The 16,517-nt window shown below is 42.9% G+C and overlaps 1 protein-coding gene across 1 annotated transcript in view; it reads left to right on the top strand.

Moving 5' to 3' along the window:
• The window catches only part of TRPC5 (transient receptor potential cation channel subfamily C member 5), a 142,741-nt gene extending 126,611 nt beyond the window's left edge, over positions 1–16,130 (top strand). The window contains exons 8-11 of the mRNA XM_045994589.1: positions 9,809–10,012; positions 10,270–10,311; positions 11,521–11,610; positions 14,360–16,130. Of these exons, the coding sequence (XP_045850545.1) occupies positions 9,809–10,012; positions 10,270–10,311; positions 11,521–11,610; positions 14,360–15,052 (1,029 nt within the window). The 3' untranslated portion in view covers positions 15,053–16,130. The remainder of the gene's footprint in view (positions 1–9,808; positions 10,013–10,269; positions 10,312–11,520; positions 11,611–14,359) is intronic.
• The last annotated feature ends 387 nt before the right edge of the window (positions 16,131–16,517 follow it).

Here is a 16,517-nt window from a genome sequence, read left to right as displayed (position 1 = left end):
GTGACCCAGTGCTGTTACCAATTTGTTTGCCTCTTTCCCTGCCATATGCCTTGGAATCAGAGAGAAAAAGAATAACAGTCCGCTGAATTAGGACCTATCTTGTTTTACGAATGTGCTTGTGTTCCATAGACTAAAAGGTCTTTAAATAAACCCCTGTGATGCTTGTGAGAACCTTGCAGTATCATTCTGGAAGGTGGAAAGTGGATCCTTCTGCAGTCTCAGGGACCTAGGACACCAGATCAATTTGCAATTGTCTTTTTTTCCTGCCAGTTTTATTGTCCTCAGTACAGGAAGAATTGTCCTCCCTACATCCCGACAAGGGATGCTGGCCGTCATGGCATGGGGACTCTCTAATGCCTTCCTATTAGATAGGCAACACACATGGACCTTGAGGGCATTACGCTAAGTAAAGTAAGTCAGGAAGAGAAAGACAAATATCATCTGATCTCATTTATTTGTGGAATCGTAAAAAAATAAAACTCAAAAAGAAAGCCTCATAGAAAAAGAGATCAGATTTGTGTTCACTGGAGGGGAAATTGGAGGAAGGTGGTCAAAAGGCACCAACTTCCAGTTCTAAAATAAGTAAGTACTGGGGATGTAATGTACAACATGAGAACTAGAGTTAACACTACTGGTATATATTGGCGTGTGTATGTGTGTGTGTGTGTGTATGGTATGTGTATATATATGTATATATATGGTATATATTGAAAATTACTAAGACAGCAGATGTAGCGAGTTCTTATCATGAGGAAGAAATTTTTTATATCTATATGCAGATGTTAATTACACTTACTGTGGTAAACGTATGTAGGTCAAGTCATCATGTTGTACACCTTAAACTTATAGGTGCCATGTGCCAATTATATCACAATAAAACCAAGAGAAAAAAATAATAATAATTCCACAGTGTTAAACATTATCAGCCTCCCTCACCCCTGCCTAAAAGAAAACCCAGAGAATACCAAGCCTCAGGGACCACCAAATATCCTCTCCAGCACCTTTCAGCTCTTTGGCTATATTGTGCACACGTTAAGAAAGGCTAGGGGACACTTGGGTGGCTAAGTCAGTTTAGGGGCTTGCCTTCGACTCAGGTCATGATCCTGGGGTCCTGGGACTGAGCCCAGCATTAGGCTCCTTTCTCAGCGGGGAGCCTGCTTCTCCCTCTGCCTGCTGCTCCCCCTGCTTGTGCACTCTCTCTGTCTCTCTGACAAAGAAATAAATAAAATTTTAAAAAATAAATAAATAGTAGGGAGCTGCCTTTGTCCCTCGTTCCCCACCCCCCACCCTGTATTCCTTTCATAGTAGCCTGATAAGTCAGCTTTGCTCATTTTGCTGGGTGGCCTCATGACAGTTATCTTTGGAGTGTAAAGTTCCAGCTGTCCCGTCAAGACAGGGATGGAAGGAGGGGTGGCCATGACAGTTATCTGTGGGGTGTACAAACTTCCCGCTGTCCTGTCAAGAGAGGGATGGAAGGAGGGGTGGCCATAGGAAGATAGGGAGGAGGCAGAGCTTTGGACTGCTGAGTAGAATCCCAGAACCAGTGTTTCCAAAAGTGCGGTCAACGACCACCTGCATCCAAATTAGCCAGAGAAGCTTGCTAACAATGTAAATTCTGGATCTTCCCATCCCCGAAGCATCTTCAGTGTTTGTAGGTCTGAAGGGGGGCCCAGGAATCTGCATTTTGGCAAGCACCCCAGCCAAGTCTAATATTCACTGACGTTTGAGAACCGTTTCTGTCAACAAATCCCAAGTAACTCATTTTACTTCAATGGCCACACTCAACAGCTCTACTATTCCTCACGTTTCATAGTGTTGCCCCTTTCTGGAAAGTTCTTTCCCTCCACCTCTGCCTGCAGAAATCCTGCCGATCTCTCAAGGTCCCTCTCAAACATAACCTCTTTTGTTGCACCTTCCCTGCCTTCTGGCCCCCATTTGCAATCAGCTGGGACCACTCTGGAAGCACTGAGAAAGGATAGTGTTTGCTCTCAGTAGTGGAATGTGAGGGGAGTTGAGAACAGGAGACTGAAGCCAGAGCATGGGTGCTGAAGTTGAGCAACTGAATTTGTGCTGGAAGCTAGGTAACTGGGAAAAGAGTAACACACACCAAGCCCCCCCCCCCAGTCGTTAGTGCAGTAGTCATTCCAACCACTTAGCAACAGAATGGAGGACAGGGATTCACAGTGGTTTCCTGCCTGGGGAGAGGCTGAAGGAGGGGTGGGGAGGGACAGACACAATGGCCACCCACCAGACAACTGCATATGTTCAGTTGGGAGAAGGACCTGTTTGTAACATCCAGTGAGGAGGATCTTGCAGTTTGAGAAGGGTTAATTGGACTACTGAGGGGGCACCAGTCCTAGGGTCGGAGGGACACTGGGGACAATGGTTAGCAGTGAGCTGGCGCTGGAGAAAGGACTCTGTTTTATACCCTGATGTTTTGCTGCTGAGTTTGTGCCCTTGAATTGAGGTCGCTACTAGGGCTCTAAAGTAGAGAAACAGATCTCAAAGTCACCCCCAGCAGGCCCCAGAGTGATGGGAACAGGGCATTCCACCCACCCAGCCAACTTGGGGAAGAGAGGAAGACGGCCGATTCTTTAGAGATGGGAACTGGCACCCCTCGAGACCACCACACATGCGTAGTAAGCCAGAGGTCACGGTATGGAAGGGAATGACTATACTCACTGAGGGGACTTTCTCCACCCAGGACTTCCAAGAGACCTGGACTACTTGCATATTCTGAAGATACCTGTATATATTTTTTAACTGAATGCAAACAAAAATGGAGTTACAAAAACCATGATATATTTTAAATACTTACATCTTTTTTAAAATGGCATTTTTAGGGGCGCCTGGGTGGCTCAGTGGATTAAGCCGCTGCCTTCGGCTCAGGTCATGATCTCGGGGTCCTGGGATCGAGCCCCGCATCGGGCTCTCTGCTCCGCAGGGAGCCTGCTTCCTCCTCTCTCTCTCTGCCTGCCTCTCTGCCTACTTGTGATCTCTCTCTCTGTCAAATAAATAAATAAAATCTTTAAAAAAAATAAAATGGCATTTTTAGCCCAGAGGCAAAACCACAATACAATGTATAGCATTGGGTGAGGTCCAGAAATCTGCATTTTTAACAAATGCCCCATATGCACACCAACCTTTGAGAAGGGTGCCCTGAATTCTACCAGAAAAAGAAAGCACTCCAAGTGAGATAGGCTTCCCCTGAAATGCCGGGGAAGTGAATTCTCTCACTTCAGTTTGGGATGTGTTGCTCTCCCCTTGCAGAGAAACAAAGCTGGGCTTCTGCCCAAATGAAATAAGCAGCTACTAGCTAATGTGAAAAAAATGCCAAAATATCCCCTAACCTGAAATCACCCTCCAACCAGCCTGCCATGGGTCCCAAGATTCCTGGGAGTAGCTTTTCTCCTTAAAAATTATTATTAGCTCTATTCTGCTGTGTCGATGCCTGCCACTCGCCCTTTGCATTATGTTATAAAGCTTTCCAATTCGCTAAGACAAGATGGTTGCTGGCAGGAGATCTAAAAGAATGCGTAAGAGTTTGTCAAAAGCTGGTAAGAAATGGACCTCATGGCTTGACTGCAAGACAAATAACCTTGAGCTCGGATTTGCTGAGAAATACAAAATTGAAGAGACATGTGCATTTGACCTCGCTGTGGCCATGTGTCCAGAATCTGAGCTAGTCAACAACATTTGAGGGTATGTTCTCCAGTCACAGTACATCACACTGGGACAGTGAAAGGGGATAAAATAAGAAGAAGCCCTGGCCTGCTCTACAGGACCTGATAATCTCAAAGGCAATGCATGGCACACATGTGAACTAGAACACATATGTAAATCCATGTGTCATTAAAAGCACATTATGGGGGGCTCCTGGGTGGCTCAGTGGTTTGAGCCTCTGCCTTCGGCTCAGGTCATGATCTCGGGTCCTGGGATCGAGCCCCGCGTCGGGCTCTCTGCTCGGTGGGGAGCCTGCTTCTCTCTCTCTCTCTGCCTGCCTCTCTGCCTACTTGTGATCTCTCTCTGTCAAATAAATAAATAAAATCTTTTATAAAAAAAAAAAAAAAAAAAAAAAAAAAAAAAAAAAAAAAAAAGCACATTATGGGGGCACCTGGGTGGCTCAGTTGGTTAAACATCCGCCTTCGGCTCAGGTCATGATTCCGGAGTCCCGCTCAGCGGAGAGTCTGCTTCTGTCTTCTTTCGCCTTTCCCCCATGCTCGTGCGCTCGCTCTCCCTCTCTCTCTCTCTCACTCGCTCTCGCTCTCAAATAAAATCTTTTAAAAAATTAAAAGTAAGTAAATAAAAGCACATATGGTAGCACGGAAGTCCTGAAAATTTGGGAAAGTATGGAAGAGGAGGAACTGCAGCCCATGGTTGTATAGACTTTTTGTTTGTGTTTTAAACACTAAGAAGTTATGCCCCTTTAAAAAAAAAAGTTGTCTAAAATGCTGTGGGAAAAAAGACATTCGATATCAACAAAGAATAGAGTCATGCAGTGGGCCAAGTGATAAATCATAGGCATCTTTTTGAGATTATTAAGCTTATACAATCTTCTTACACAAAAGAACCCTCCCAGGGGTTGATCTCGGAGAATGTTCAAAAGTAATAGTTGAGCAGAAAGAGTAGAGCAGAAAATAGGAGAAGGCATCGCCACCAAACACTGAAAATAACCAAAGAAAAGGACAACGTCTGATTTGTCCACCACACAAGGTGAAAGGCTAGCCCCGTGCAGATGCATAAAAACATTTTGGGCCTCATACATTCAGGGAAGTTTAGACTAATACAACTCCAGAAGCCACAGCTATAATCTTGCAATTCAAATTAGATCAAGGATAGAAAATAAAACAGATTTCTACATGCCAAATCATCTTTTTGTCCCTGTTGTTCACTGGTACAGCCCTAACATCTAAGGTCTATATGTACTTGATAAATGAGTGAATATATGAATGAATATTTATTAATCACTTCATGGCTCACACGGTTTAATCCTGCCAGGTGCTCTATTATTTCCAGATCTTAATTCTGTACACTAATCATGTCCCGTGTGATATTCCTACCACCACTGTTGGACAGTCATCTCTCTCTACCTAGCACATTGTCTGGAATATTCTGGAATCATTTCTCAACATAGGAACCAAAGAATGGAGGTTAGGTGGACCATGATTTAATAAATGATAAATGAATGGAAAAGCACTATTAAGACAGTAATTTGCAGTAACCTCTCTACTCAATTAATACATAGAAATTCCCAACCTGAGCCCACCTGAGTACTAGGTTCAGGAAATGGTAGCAGTGGGCATCCTTTAGCTGTTTTCAAAATGCTTAGCCAAAATCATATCTTCCATCTAAATGGACTAGGGGCAATGGGGGACCCCAGAAAGCTTCCCGAGCTCATAAAGATGTCTATGGTTTATCACTTGGCCCACTGTATGACTCTATTCTTTGTTGAGATCAGATGTCTTTTTTCCCACAGCACTTTAGACAACTATTTTTTTTAAAGGGACATAACTTCTTAGCGTTTAAAACACAAACAAAAAGCTTAACTCACACAGGAATTTAAAAAAAAAAAGAAAAGAGCATTTCCACATACTGGGGTATCTAGGCAAGTTTGAAAATGTGACTCAGTTCATCTGAGGAAATTCTTACTGAATAGCTACTTCATTTCAAGAACTATGGAAACATTGTGCGGATGAAAGTTTGGCTATTTGGGGCCATCAAAAGTTAAAATGGGGGTGCCTGAGTGGCTCAGTGGGTTAAAGCCTCTGCCTTCAGCTTGGTCATAATCCCGGGGTCCTGGGATCGAGCCCCACATCAGGCTCTCTCTGTTTTGCGGGGAGCCTGCTTCCCCCTCTCTCTCTCTGCCTGCCTCTCTGCCTGCTTGTGATCTCTGTCTGTCAAATAAATAAATAAAATCTTTAAAAAAAAAAGTTAAAATGAAAATTCAAGGTTTGTTTCTGATGTTATGGGCTCAGCAATGTAGTGGAAAGAACCCCTGTCCTCCTCTACATGCCAGCTTGCCTACAGCACCTTTGTCTCTCAAGGCAGGATTTCAGGGCAGTGATGGTTACTATACCTATAATTGTACACACATATATAAAATATATTATATATCATAATATATATTATATATAATATAATATGTATTATATGTGTGTGTGCGCACGCACAGGCATGCATGTGTATGCACTTAATATACTGAAGCTGTCTTAGTCCTGGGTCTCATTAAGGGCATTCAAACGCTTTTCCAGCATACTCTCTTATGAATTTGGAGGAAACAAATCTATACATCCTTTTATATTTTTTCAGGTTGACATCTAGATATGTCATCCTAAGTTTAAACCATTGCAAATGACACCATTTCTGGAATAGGGTAAATACTGACATTTAAAATAAAACTATCCGATCACTCATTTAAATGTATCCAATTGAATCTGAATACCATAGTGATTTGTAACTCATAACCATGTATTTAAAAAGTAAATGGCAGGGCGCCTGGGTGGCTCAGTTTATTAAGCCTCTGCCTTCGGCTCAGGTCATGATCCCAGGGTCCTGGGATCAAGATCAGCACTGGGATCCCTATTCAGCAGGGACCCTGCTTCACCCTCTCCTGCTTCCCCTGCTTGTGCTCTCTTGCTGTCAAATAAATAAATATAATCTTAAAAAAATTAAAATTAAATGGCTAAAATCTTCTTTAAAGGCAGGAAGTTTACATCATTCCTTTTCTCCTTGAATTCTTATTTCCATTCACATCCCCACAGGATTTTAACCTAATGCTATAAAATTTTTGTTTTAAATATTTTATTACTATCGATCACACTATAATAGTTCTTCATAACAAAACTATAAATTAAATTTTAATTTTTTATTTCCTGTGGCCAGAAGGTAATAAATGTTAAAGCATTTCCTTTGAATTAAGTTGATTCCATGATTAGCAGTACAAAACAGCTCAAAAGAACACAAATATATTTACAAATTCTGATAAATAACTAGGACATAAAAATACATTTTTACTAGAAATGAATTGCTTAAATATGCGAATAGGGTTTTTCATCTAACTAGTTATTATATCCACAGAATATTAATATTCAGGAACAAAATTCAGCATCGCCTATATTTTTATATTTTTATAAAATTAAGTGTTAAGAAACCTTTTCATATCAATAGGTATATGTAAATGGACAGTTTTATTATGCCATTGTCACTCAATTTTCTTGAATTCTGAGTTACATGCCAAAAAGTCATGTAATGATGTTTTGTAAAATAATATTTTAATAATCTATCATCTGACAACTTGATTAGGTTTGCCTTATATTTTATCAAAAGCAAGGAATTAAAAACCATATGACTTAGGAAAGGATTTGTTACTCAAGATTATAGTCATTCAGTCTCTCAGTTTCTGGGAAGTAATACCATGTGGTAAGAAGCCCCTGAGACACCCCACCCCCCACTGATCCCCACTTCCTAGTATTTGAACCCTTATACAATCTTTTCCCCTTGACTGTGGGCTAGCCACTCAATTCTAACACCTGGAACATGGCAGAAGTGATGTCACTTCAGAGAGCCGGTTACGTGAAGACCATGGCTCTTCTCATTCACGACCACTGAGTGAAGCCTGCCTCCATGTTATGAGCCCTCCTATGGAGTAGACCATGTGGCTAGGAACTGAGGAAGGTCTTCAGGCAATAGCCAGAAAGGGACTAAGATCTTCAGTCCAACAGTGACAGATTTCACTTCATTGAAATTAATATAGTTTGCTCTATGAAAGACCTTACTGAGTGTATGAAAAGACAAGATGCAGAGAGGAAAAAAAAACATTTGCAAGCCACATTCCTAACAAAGAGCTTGTATCCAGAATATAGGTATACCTCACGGTTTTTTATAAGATTTTATTTATTTATTTATTTATTTATTTGACACAGAGAGAGAGAGAGAGCACAAGTAGGGGGAGCAGCAGAGGGAGAAGGAGAAGCAGACTCTCCACTGAGCAGGGATCCTGAGGTGGGATTCCATCCCAGGACCCTGGGATCATGACCTGAGCCGAAGGCTTAACCAACTGAGCCACCTAGGCACCCCAGACAAACCTCATTTTATTGTGCTTCACACATACTGTTTGTTTTGTTTTGCTTTGCTTTTTACAAATTGAAGTTTTGTGGCCACCCTGCATCAAGCAAGTCCATCAGCACCATTTTTCCAACTACATTTGGTCACTTTTTGCCTCTGTCTCACATTTTGGTAATTCCTGCAATATTTCAAATGTATTCATTATTATTCTATTTGTTACGGTGATCTGTGATCAGGGATTATGACTTGCTGAAAGCTCAGATGATGGTTACCATTTTTTGGCAATGAAGTACTTTCTAATTGGGGTGCCTGGGTGGCTCAGTCAGTTAAGCGTCCAGCTCTTGATTTCGGCTCAGGTCATGGTCGCAGGGTAGTGAGATCGAGTCCTAGTATGGCTCTACATTTAGCACAGTATCCGTTTAAGAATTCTCCCCCTCCTTCTCCCTCTGCTGCCGCCACTCCCTCTCTCTAAAATAAATCTTGAAGGTATTTTCTAATTAAAGTGTGCACATTGTTTTTTGAACATAATGCTATTGCACACTCAACAGCAGTATATTGTAAATGTAACTTTAATATGCACTACGACAAAATTCATTTGATTTGCTTTGTTGTGATATTTGCTCTCCTGTGATGGGTCTGGAACAAAGACCACAATATCTCCAAGTTATGCCATATGTGTGTGTGTGTGTGTGTGTGTGTGTGTGTGTGTGTAAATTCACCTGTAAGAAAACAATGCAATAAAAATGGGTAAATGAGGGGCGCCTGGGTGGCTCAGTGGTTTAAGCCTCTGCTTTCGGCTCAGGTCATGATCTCAGGGTCCTGGGATCGAGCCCCGCATCGGGCTCTCTGCTCAGTGGGGAGCCTGTTTCTCCCTCTCTCTCTGCCTGCCTCTCTGCCTACTTGTCACCTCTCTCTCTGTCAAATAAATAAATAAAATATTTAAAAAAATGGGTAAATGATCTGAACAGACACTTCACCTGGGTGGCTCATGTTGAGCGTCCGACTCTTGGTTTTGGCTCAGGTCATGATCTTATGGGTCTTGGGATGGAGCATCCCCCTTCCTCCATCCCCGTTGGGCTCCACACTCAGCAGGGAGTCTGCTTGGGGTTTCTCTCCTTTTGCCCCTCCTCTCTCTTTGAAATGAATCAATAAATCCTAAAGAAAAAAGAAAGCCTACCCACACCAATTCCATTCATTAAAAATAACCGTCATTGACAATTTGGTATGTACCTGTCTAGAACATGAAAGCATGTCCTATAAAGGGTTCTTCAGGTGCATAAATAGCATCATTGTACACAATAGAGGCTTTATGTTGCTTTTTTCACTTCCAGGTCTTGGAGCTCTTACAGATATTTGGATCAGCACATATGCACATACATATGTTCTATCTATAAAATGGTGATAAATCTACTATATTTGTAATAGCTATTTTGCAAGCCATTTTGTGGACATAACATCATTTACTCAAGCAAGCTCCCACTGTTGGATATTTAGGTCGCTGCTAGCTGTTTTGCTGACAAGCTACAGTGCTAACAGTGAAAGACCCTGTGCATACCTCTTTTTGCAAGTATAATGATCAGATAAACCACTCAAAGAAAGATTACTGGGTCCTGGGGTTTGTGTAACTTGAATTTTTATACCTACTGACAGACTGCCCTCTAAATAAGCAAGCCGAACTTTGAGAAGGAGGCATGGGTGCATTTTGCAGTTTCCCATTCCAAAGTCTTGAACTTCCCTTTCACAGGATCATGCCGATATTGAGTGGAAGTTTGCAAGGACAAAGCTCTGGATGAGTTACTTTGATGAAGGTGGCACCTTGCCACCTCCTTTCAACATCATCCCCAGTCCCAAGTCATTTCTCTACCTTGGTAACTGGTTTAACAACACCTTCTGCCCCAAAAGGGACCCTGATGGTAGACGGAGAAGGCACAACTTAAGAAGCTTCACGGTAAGGCTTTTTAAAATTCCATTTCTTTTTAAAAAAAAAAAACAAAACTATTTTCTAGCTTCCTCCCTGACTGCCCCCCCCTTCATGACAGTGCCTATACTAAACAGCATAAAATCACTCCAACCTACAGAGGTGTGGGGGGTTGTCAGGCAGGAGCTCCTATGTTGTTCTCCAGTCCTAATATTTAGAAATATACTCGAGTGGATGGGCTGCTGGGAGACCACTGATGTGAGCTCTCTGTCCTTTGTCAATTACAGGAACGCCATGCTGACAGCCTGATACAGAATCAACATTATCAGGTAAAGCTCATCCCAGAGATTAAACAAAATCGTTCTTGGTCAGTGGTGTGACCTTGGACAAGTCACTTAACCTGCTGAGCCCTGATTTCCTCATCTGTTAAACAGGGGTGATATAACTTCACTCACAGGGTTGCAAGAATCGAATGATGAACATGTACGCATAATAGTGTGTGTGCGTGTGGGCGCATGTGTCCTGGCACGTTTAGTGGTAGCTATCATTGTCACCCTTACGGACACAAAGTAGAGTGACCACGTGTGTGCCACTCCCAGGAGGCTAAGTAAAAAGAGGCCATCCTGAGATGGCCTGGGTGGCTCAGTCAATTGCGCTTCTGACTCTTGATTCAGGCTCAGGTCATGATGTCAGGGTCATGGGATCATGCCCCACACACCTGCACCAGGCTCTGCGATCAGTGGGGTGCCAGATTCATTTTGTCTCTCTCCCTCTTCCCCTCCCCCACTCTCCCTCTAAAATAAATAAAATCTTTTTTTTAAGATTATTTATTTATTTATTTGACAGAGATCACAAGTAGGCAGAGAGGCAGGCAGAGAGAGAGGAAAGGAAGCAGGCTCCCTGCTGAGCAGAGAGTCCTATGTGGCGCTCAATCCCAGGACCCCAGGATCATGACCTGAACCGAAGGCAGAAGCTTTAACCCACTGAGCCACCCAGGCACTGCCCAATAAAATCTTTTTTTTTTTTTTTTAAAAGAGAGCATACCTGTAAAGGAGAAGTATGCATTGACTTTAAGAAAAATATCTTGATTATGTAATTAACAGACACTAAAATCAGCAGACTTTGTGACACCGAAGAGTGACTTTATCAGTTCTATAAGAGGGAAGAACAACTCTCATCTCAGTGGGAGGGTTGTAGTTTAGTGTAGCCCCAAAGGGAGGGTATTGGCCGTGATTTTCCAAGGATTATTCCACTCTCGTTATTCTATAAATGTGATATGTGTTTGCCTTCTTTGTGGGCTGAAAGGTTTCTTGTTGGGTGAATTTGATTTTGCTGGCCTATCTGCCAACACATTTGGACACACAGTCACTCTTTGTTTAGCCAGCGCACTTAACTGGATTTTTGTGGAAAATGACTGGATCCCAGGAGGATTTCCTATTGCAAAGACAGTCTGAGCATGTTTTATTTCTTGACAGTGTTTCTTATTTTCCTGAGAGCCTGAGAAGAAAACTGAATGCTCCCCTTTTTTTAATTTCCAGGAAGTCATCAGGAATTTAGTCAAAAGATATGTGGCTGCTATGATAAGAAATTCCAAAACAAACGAGGGACTAACAGAAGAAAATTTTAAGGTAAATGAATCATGAAATGGTTTAACTTCTCATTTCACATTTCTTAAGCACTATGTAATCTTCACAGCGTTCGAGGTTTCTGGTGATCATTTGCTTATAATACAGCAAAACCAGCTATGATTTTTATGTTCTCTTAGAATGATCTGTCACTTGGGCACCTGAGTGGCTCAGTTGGTTAAGCGTCCAACTCTTGATTTTACCTCAGGTCATGGTCCCAGGGTAGTGAGATGGAGTCCTGAGTCGGGCTCTACGCTCAGCACAGAGTCTGCTTGTCCCTCTCCTTCTGCCCCTCCCCCCGCCTGCTCACACTCTCTCTTTCAAAAATAAAATAAAATAAAGTAAGAATCGTCTCTCATTCAGTCAATGGAGAGATTTCATCAGTGTCTGTCACCACAATCAGCTTTATGAACAAAAGAAATTTGCCTGATGCATCCTTTTAATATTCTGGGTGTCTCCCAGTATGGGAATTGAGGGCTCTAAGTGTTGTGACAAGGATGCGGGGTGAGGGGCAAGAAAGCAAAAGGAAGATGCCTGTAGATGTAAAGGCCTTCTTTACTTCAGAGATATAAGATGAAAACCAACTAATCCATTATTAAATCTAAGATTTAATAATCTTAAATTAAATCTAAGATTTAATAAACCCTACCACAAAACATAAAAATTCTCCTGATACTAGCATTAGCCTAAAATTGTGGTTCTCCATCAGGGGTACTTTTGTTCCCTAGGACACATCTGACAATGTCTGGAGACATTTTTGGTTGTCACACTGGATGTGGGTGCTAGTGGCATCTAGTGGGTGGAGGCCAAAATTGCTACTAAACATCCTACAATGCACAGGACAGCCCCCCACAACCAAGATTATCCAACTAACATGTCAAATGATTGAGAAGCCCTACCTTAGGGCTTCTTTTTTTTTTAAGATTTTATTTATATATTTGTCAGAGAGAGAGCACAAGCGGCGGGGGTGGGAGGCAGCAAGCAGAGCAGGCAGAGGGAGACGCAGACTCTCGGCTGAGCAGGGAGCCCGATGCTGGACTCAATCCTAGGACCCTGGGATGGTGACCTGAGCAGGTAAGGCAGACACTTAACCAACTGAGCCACCTGCACATCCACACATGCATATTTTCTAAGGAAAATAAAAAGGCCATTATCCAGGGTACCTGGGTAGTGCAGTTGGTTGAGGCTCTGATTCGTGGTTTTGGCTCAGGTCATGATCTCAGGGTCATGGGATCGAGCCCCATGTCAGTCTCCACATTCAGTACATCTGCTTGGGTTCCTCTCTTCCTTTCCTTCTGCCCCTTCCTACTCCTCTCTCTCTCTCCCTCAAAAAAAATATAATTCTTCTTTTTAAAAAAGGCATTATCCTAAGCCATAGTTGTAACTCATCCATTGAGGGCTTACTATGTGCCAAGCACTCTACTGGGTACTGGGGTACAGTGATGAGCAAGATATCACCAGCCCCCACTCTCGTGGAGTGACACACAGACAGTAACAAGAGAAGGTGACAAATGACTGAGTATTGTGACAGGATAAACACAGGGTGCTGTGTGACAGAGAGGAGGGACACTAAACTAGGATCTGGAGAGTCAGGGCAGCTTTTCAGAAGAAGCTGTGCTTAAGCTGAGGCTTGCAGGAGAAGCCAGATAAAGGAGTTGCAGAAGAGTGTTCTAAACAGAAAGAACAGCACGGGCAAAGGCCCAGAGGCATGAGAGAATACATCCATGCAGGTGGACAGTAAAGAGCCCGAGGAAAGAGTGGAAAGAGCTCACATGGGCCCTTGAAAGACCTTGTAGTCCTTGGAATGGCATTTCGACTTTTACCCAAGGTCGGTGACAAGTTACTAAAGAGTTTTAAGCAGGGGAGCAATAGGATCCAACTTAAGCTTTTAAAAGGTGGTTTTTAAAGGAGCAATCCAGCATTTAGGCAGCCAGCTAAAGATAGAAGACATTGGGGCACCTGGGTGGCTCAGTGGGTTAAAGCCTCTGCCTTCGGCTCAGGTCATGATCCCAGGGTCCTGGGATCGAGCCCCGCATCAGGCTCTCTGCTCAGCAGGGAGCCTGCTTCCCTTCCTCTCTGCCTGCCGCTCTGTCTACTTGTGATCTCTGTCAAATAAATAAAAAATTAAAAAAAAAAAGATAGAAGACATTTCCTGGGGATGCCTGGGTCAGTGAGTTAAGCGTCTGCCTTCAGTTCAGGGTCCCGCATCAGCCTCCTTGCTCAGGTGGGGAACCTGCTTCTCTCTCTGCCTGCCACTGCCCCCTGCTTGTACCCCCCACCCAGCTGACAAATAAATAAATAAAATCTTTAAAAAAAAAAAGACAACGACATTTCCTGGGAACTTCAGTCAAAGAGCAGTCTCTAACCTGACATGTTCCACTTCCCTACTTTTATTCTTTAGGGTCCTAAAAGCTTTTTGTCTTCCATAGTCTTCCTATATGCAGATATGCCTATGAGAGCTAGTACCTTATTTGCTGGTTAGCACTTTAGCAGGGACAAGTCTGTTGGTGTCCTCCTGATGAGGGCCGTCTGAAATCAACTTTGCCAACTGCACAATTTTTCCAATGGCCAGCCCTGACCACAGAATTATTAGTATGTTTTTCTTGTGCTGGAATAATGTGAGATTTTGCTGGTAGTCTGTGTACTTTGTGATTTGCCATTAGGCAAAACCTGGGACATTCTGAAGGACACCCAATGAGCCTATTTTGAACTAAAGATCAAGCTTCTTAATGTGCCTTCTCTTTTGCCCTAGGAATTAAAGCAGGACATTTCCAGCTTTCGATATGAAGTTCTTGACCTCTTAGGAAACAGGAAACACTCAAGGAGAAGCTTTTCCGCGAGCAGCACTGAACTCTCGCAGAGGGATGACACCAATGATGGCAGTGGTGGGGCTCGGGCCAAATCCAAGAGTGTCTCTTTCAACTTGGGCTGCAAGAAAAAGGCCTGCCATGGGCCACCTCTCATCAGAACCACGCCAAGAGCCGGGGGTGCCCAAGGAAAGTCAAAAGCTGAGTCATCAAGTAAACGGTCCTTCATGGGTCCTTCTCTCAAGAAACTCGGTCTCTTGTTTTCCAAATTTAATGGTCGTATGTCTGAACCCAGTTCAGAGCCAATGTACACCATTTCGGATGGCATCGCTCAGCAGCACTGTATGTGGCAGGACATCAGATATTCTCAGATGGAGAAAGGGAAAGCAGGGGCCTGCTCTCAAAGTGAAATTAACCTCAGTGAGGTAGAATTAGGTGACGCCCGGGGCGCTGCTGAGAGCAGTGAATGCCCCCTAGCCTGTTCTAGCTCTCTCCACTGTGTATCCAGCATCTGCTCCTCAAATTCTAAACTTTTAGACTCCTCAGAGGATGTATTTGAAACTTGGGGAGAGGCTTGCGACCTGCTCATGCACAAATGGGGTGATGGACAGGAAGAACAAGTTACAACGCGGCTCTAAGTCTAAGCCCCTATCCCCTGTTGTGGAACACAAGAGAAAATTTGTAATTTCCTTGCTCTCAGAGGTCACGTAGCATCTGATTCCATCATTGCCCGGCCCCCACCCAGAAAGGAGAGTGAAACTTCCAGTATCTTCACTGTCTTTTTTAGCCACATTTTTTTTTTTTGGTTCTTGTTAGTATGATTATTATTATTGCTATTGTTTGCCTTTTTATGCCTATTAACATGAAGTCCATCTCACAACCAACTATAGGGGTGTTCGCCCCGAATCAGCAGAGGTGCAGTCGGGTGCTTTACCCTTTGGCTTTGCTTTTCTTCCCCTTGCTTCCTTGAAGCTCCAGGTGCCACTTTGCTCCTGTTGCTGACCTGCAGAGTCCTGACCTTTTCCCCACGGGGCTGAGGGAAGTGCTCGGCAGTCCCCACCAGCTATCAGATGAAGCAAGCCAACCTGCCTATCCATGTCTGTCGCCCATTCCAGTTCACAAACAGCATCAAAGGGAGACTGAACAGACTCCAAAGAATTGTCAGCTTGTGGTTTCTGGGTAGAACTGGCCTTCTTGTTGTTTTTGTTTTTAAACACAATGACTTCTCCTTATCGTGGGGGCTGTTGAGTGTTTTGTTTCTAAAAGATGTGTTAGTTTCCCCACATGTGCCAGTGAATATTTACCACATAGTATGTGTCCTATCTAATAAGTTAGTGAATTCCTTTCCTGTGTTTGTGTGTTTCAGTTGACTTACTACCTTTTAAAATGTGATAGTATTGAGATTAGTATTTAGGACGTGTGCTGTTTTTAAGACCCTCCGCTGCACTCTAACCAGTAGTCGCTACATCTCATACAATGGCAAAAATAATAATAACAATAATTAGCTGGTACATTTATAGGGACCTATCTACTGTCAATAGTTTTAGTCATCATTGCTATCAAAAGCATTTCTAAGGTGAAAGTCTGGGTTTGAAAATTTTTTTTTATCAGAAAAATTACATCTTGCTGAGGTGTCAGAATCCTAAAAGAGCATCTTCATTTGAATTCATTGCATTCTGATGAAAAAATAATTTTAGGTCTAGATAACCTAATTCAGGTTGCAGGTTTTTTTTAAGATTTTATTTTTATTTATTTGACAGATAGAAATCACAAGTAGGAAGAGAGACAGGCAGAGAGAGAGAGGAGGAAGCAGGCTCCCCACTGAGCAGAGAGCCCTATGTGGGGCTCAATCCTAGGACCTTGGGATCATGACTTGAACTGAAGGCAGAGGCTTTAACCCACTGAGCCACCCAGGCGCCCCCAGGTTGCAGTTTTAATATTCATTGCAGACAACAGAATTGCGTGTGTCAACTTATGTTAGATACACAACATAACCCTAGTGACTTCAAAGAACTATAACGTGATCCAAATTCTGTCTTCAAAGAAAGCAAAATTTATAGATACAAATTCTTTTCCACAGCTGAAGAGTACCTCATCAAAATC

Source organism: Meles meles, chromosome X (assembly GCF_922984935.1).
Source record: "Meles meles chromosome X, mMelMel3.1 paternal haplotype, whole genome shotgun sequence".
NCBI classification, from domain to species: domain Eukaryota; kingdom Metazoa; phylum Chordata; class Mammalia; order Carnivora; family Mustelidae; genus Meles; species Meles meles.
This window is presented reverse-complemented; position numbering and strand designations above follow the sequence as displayed.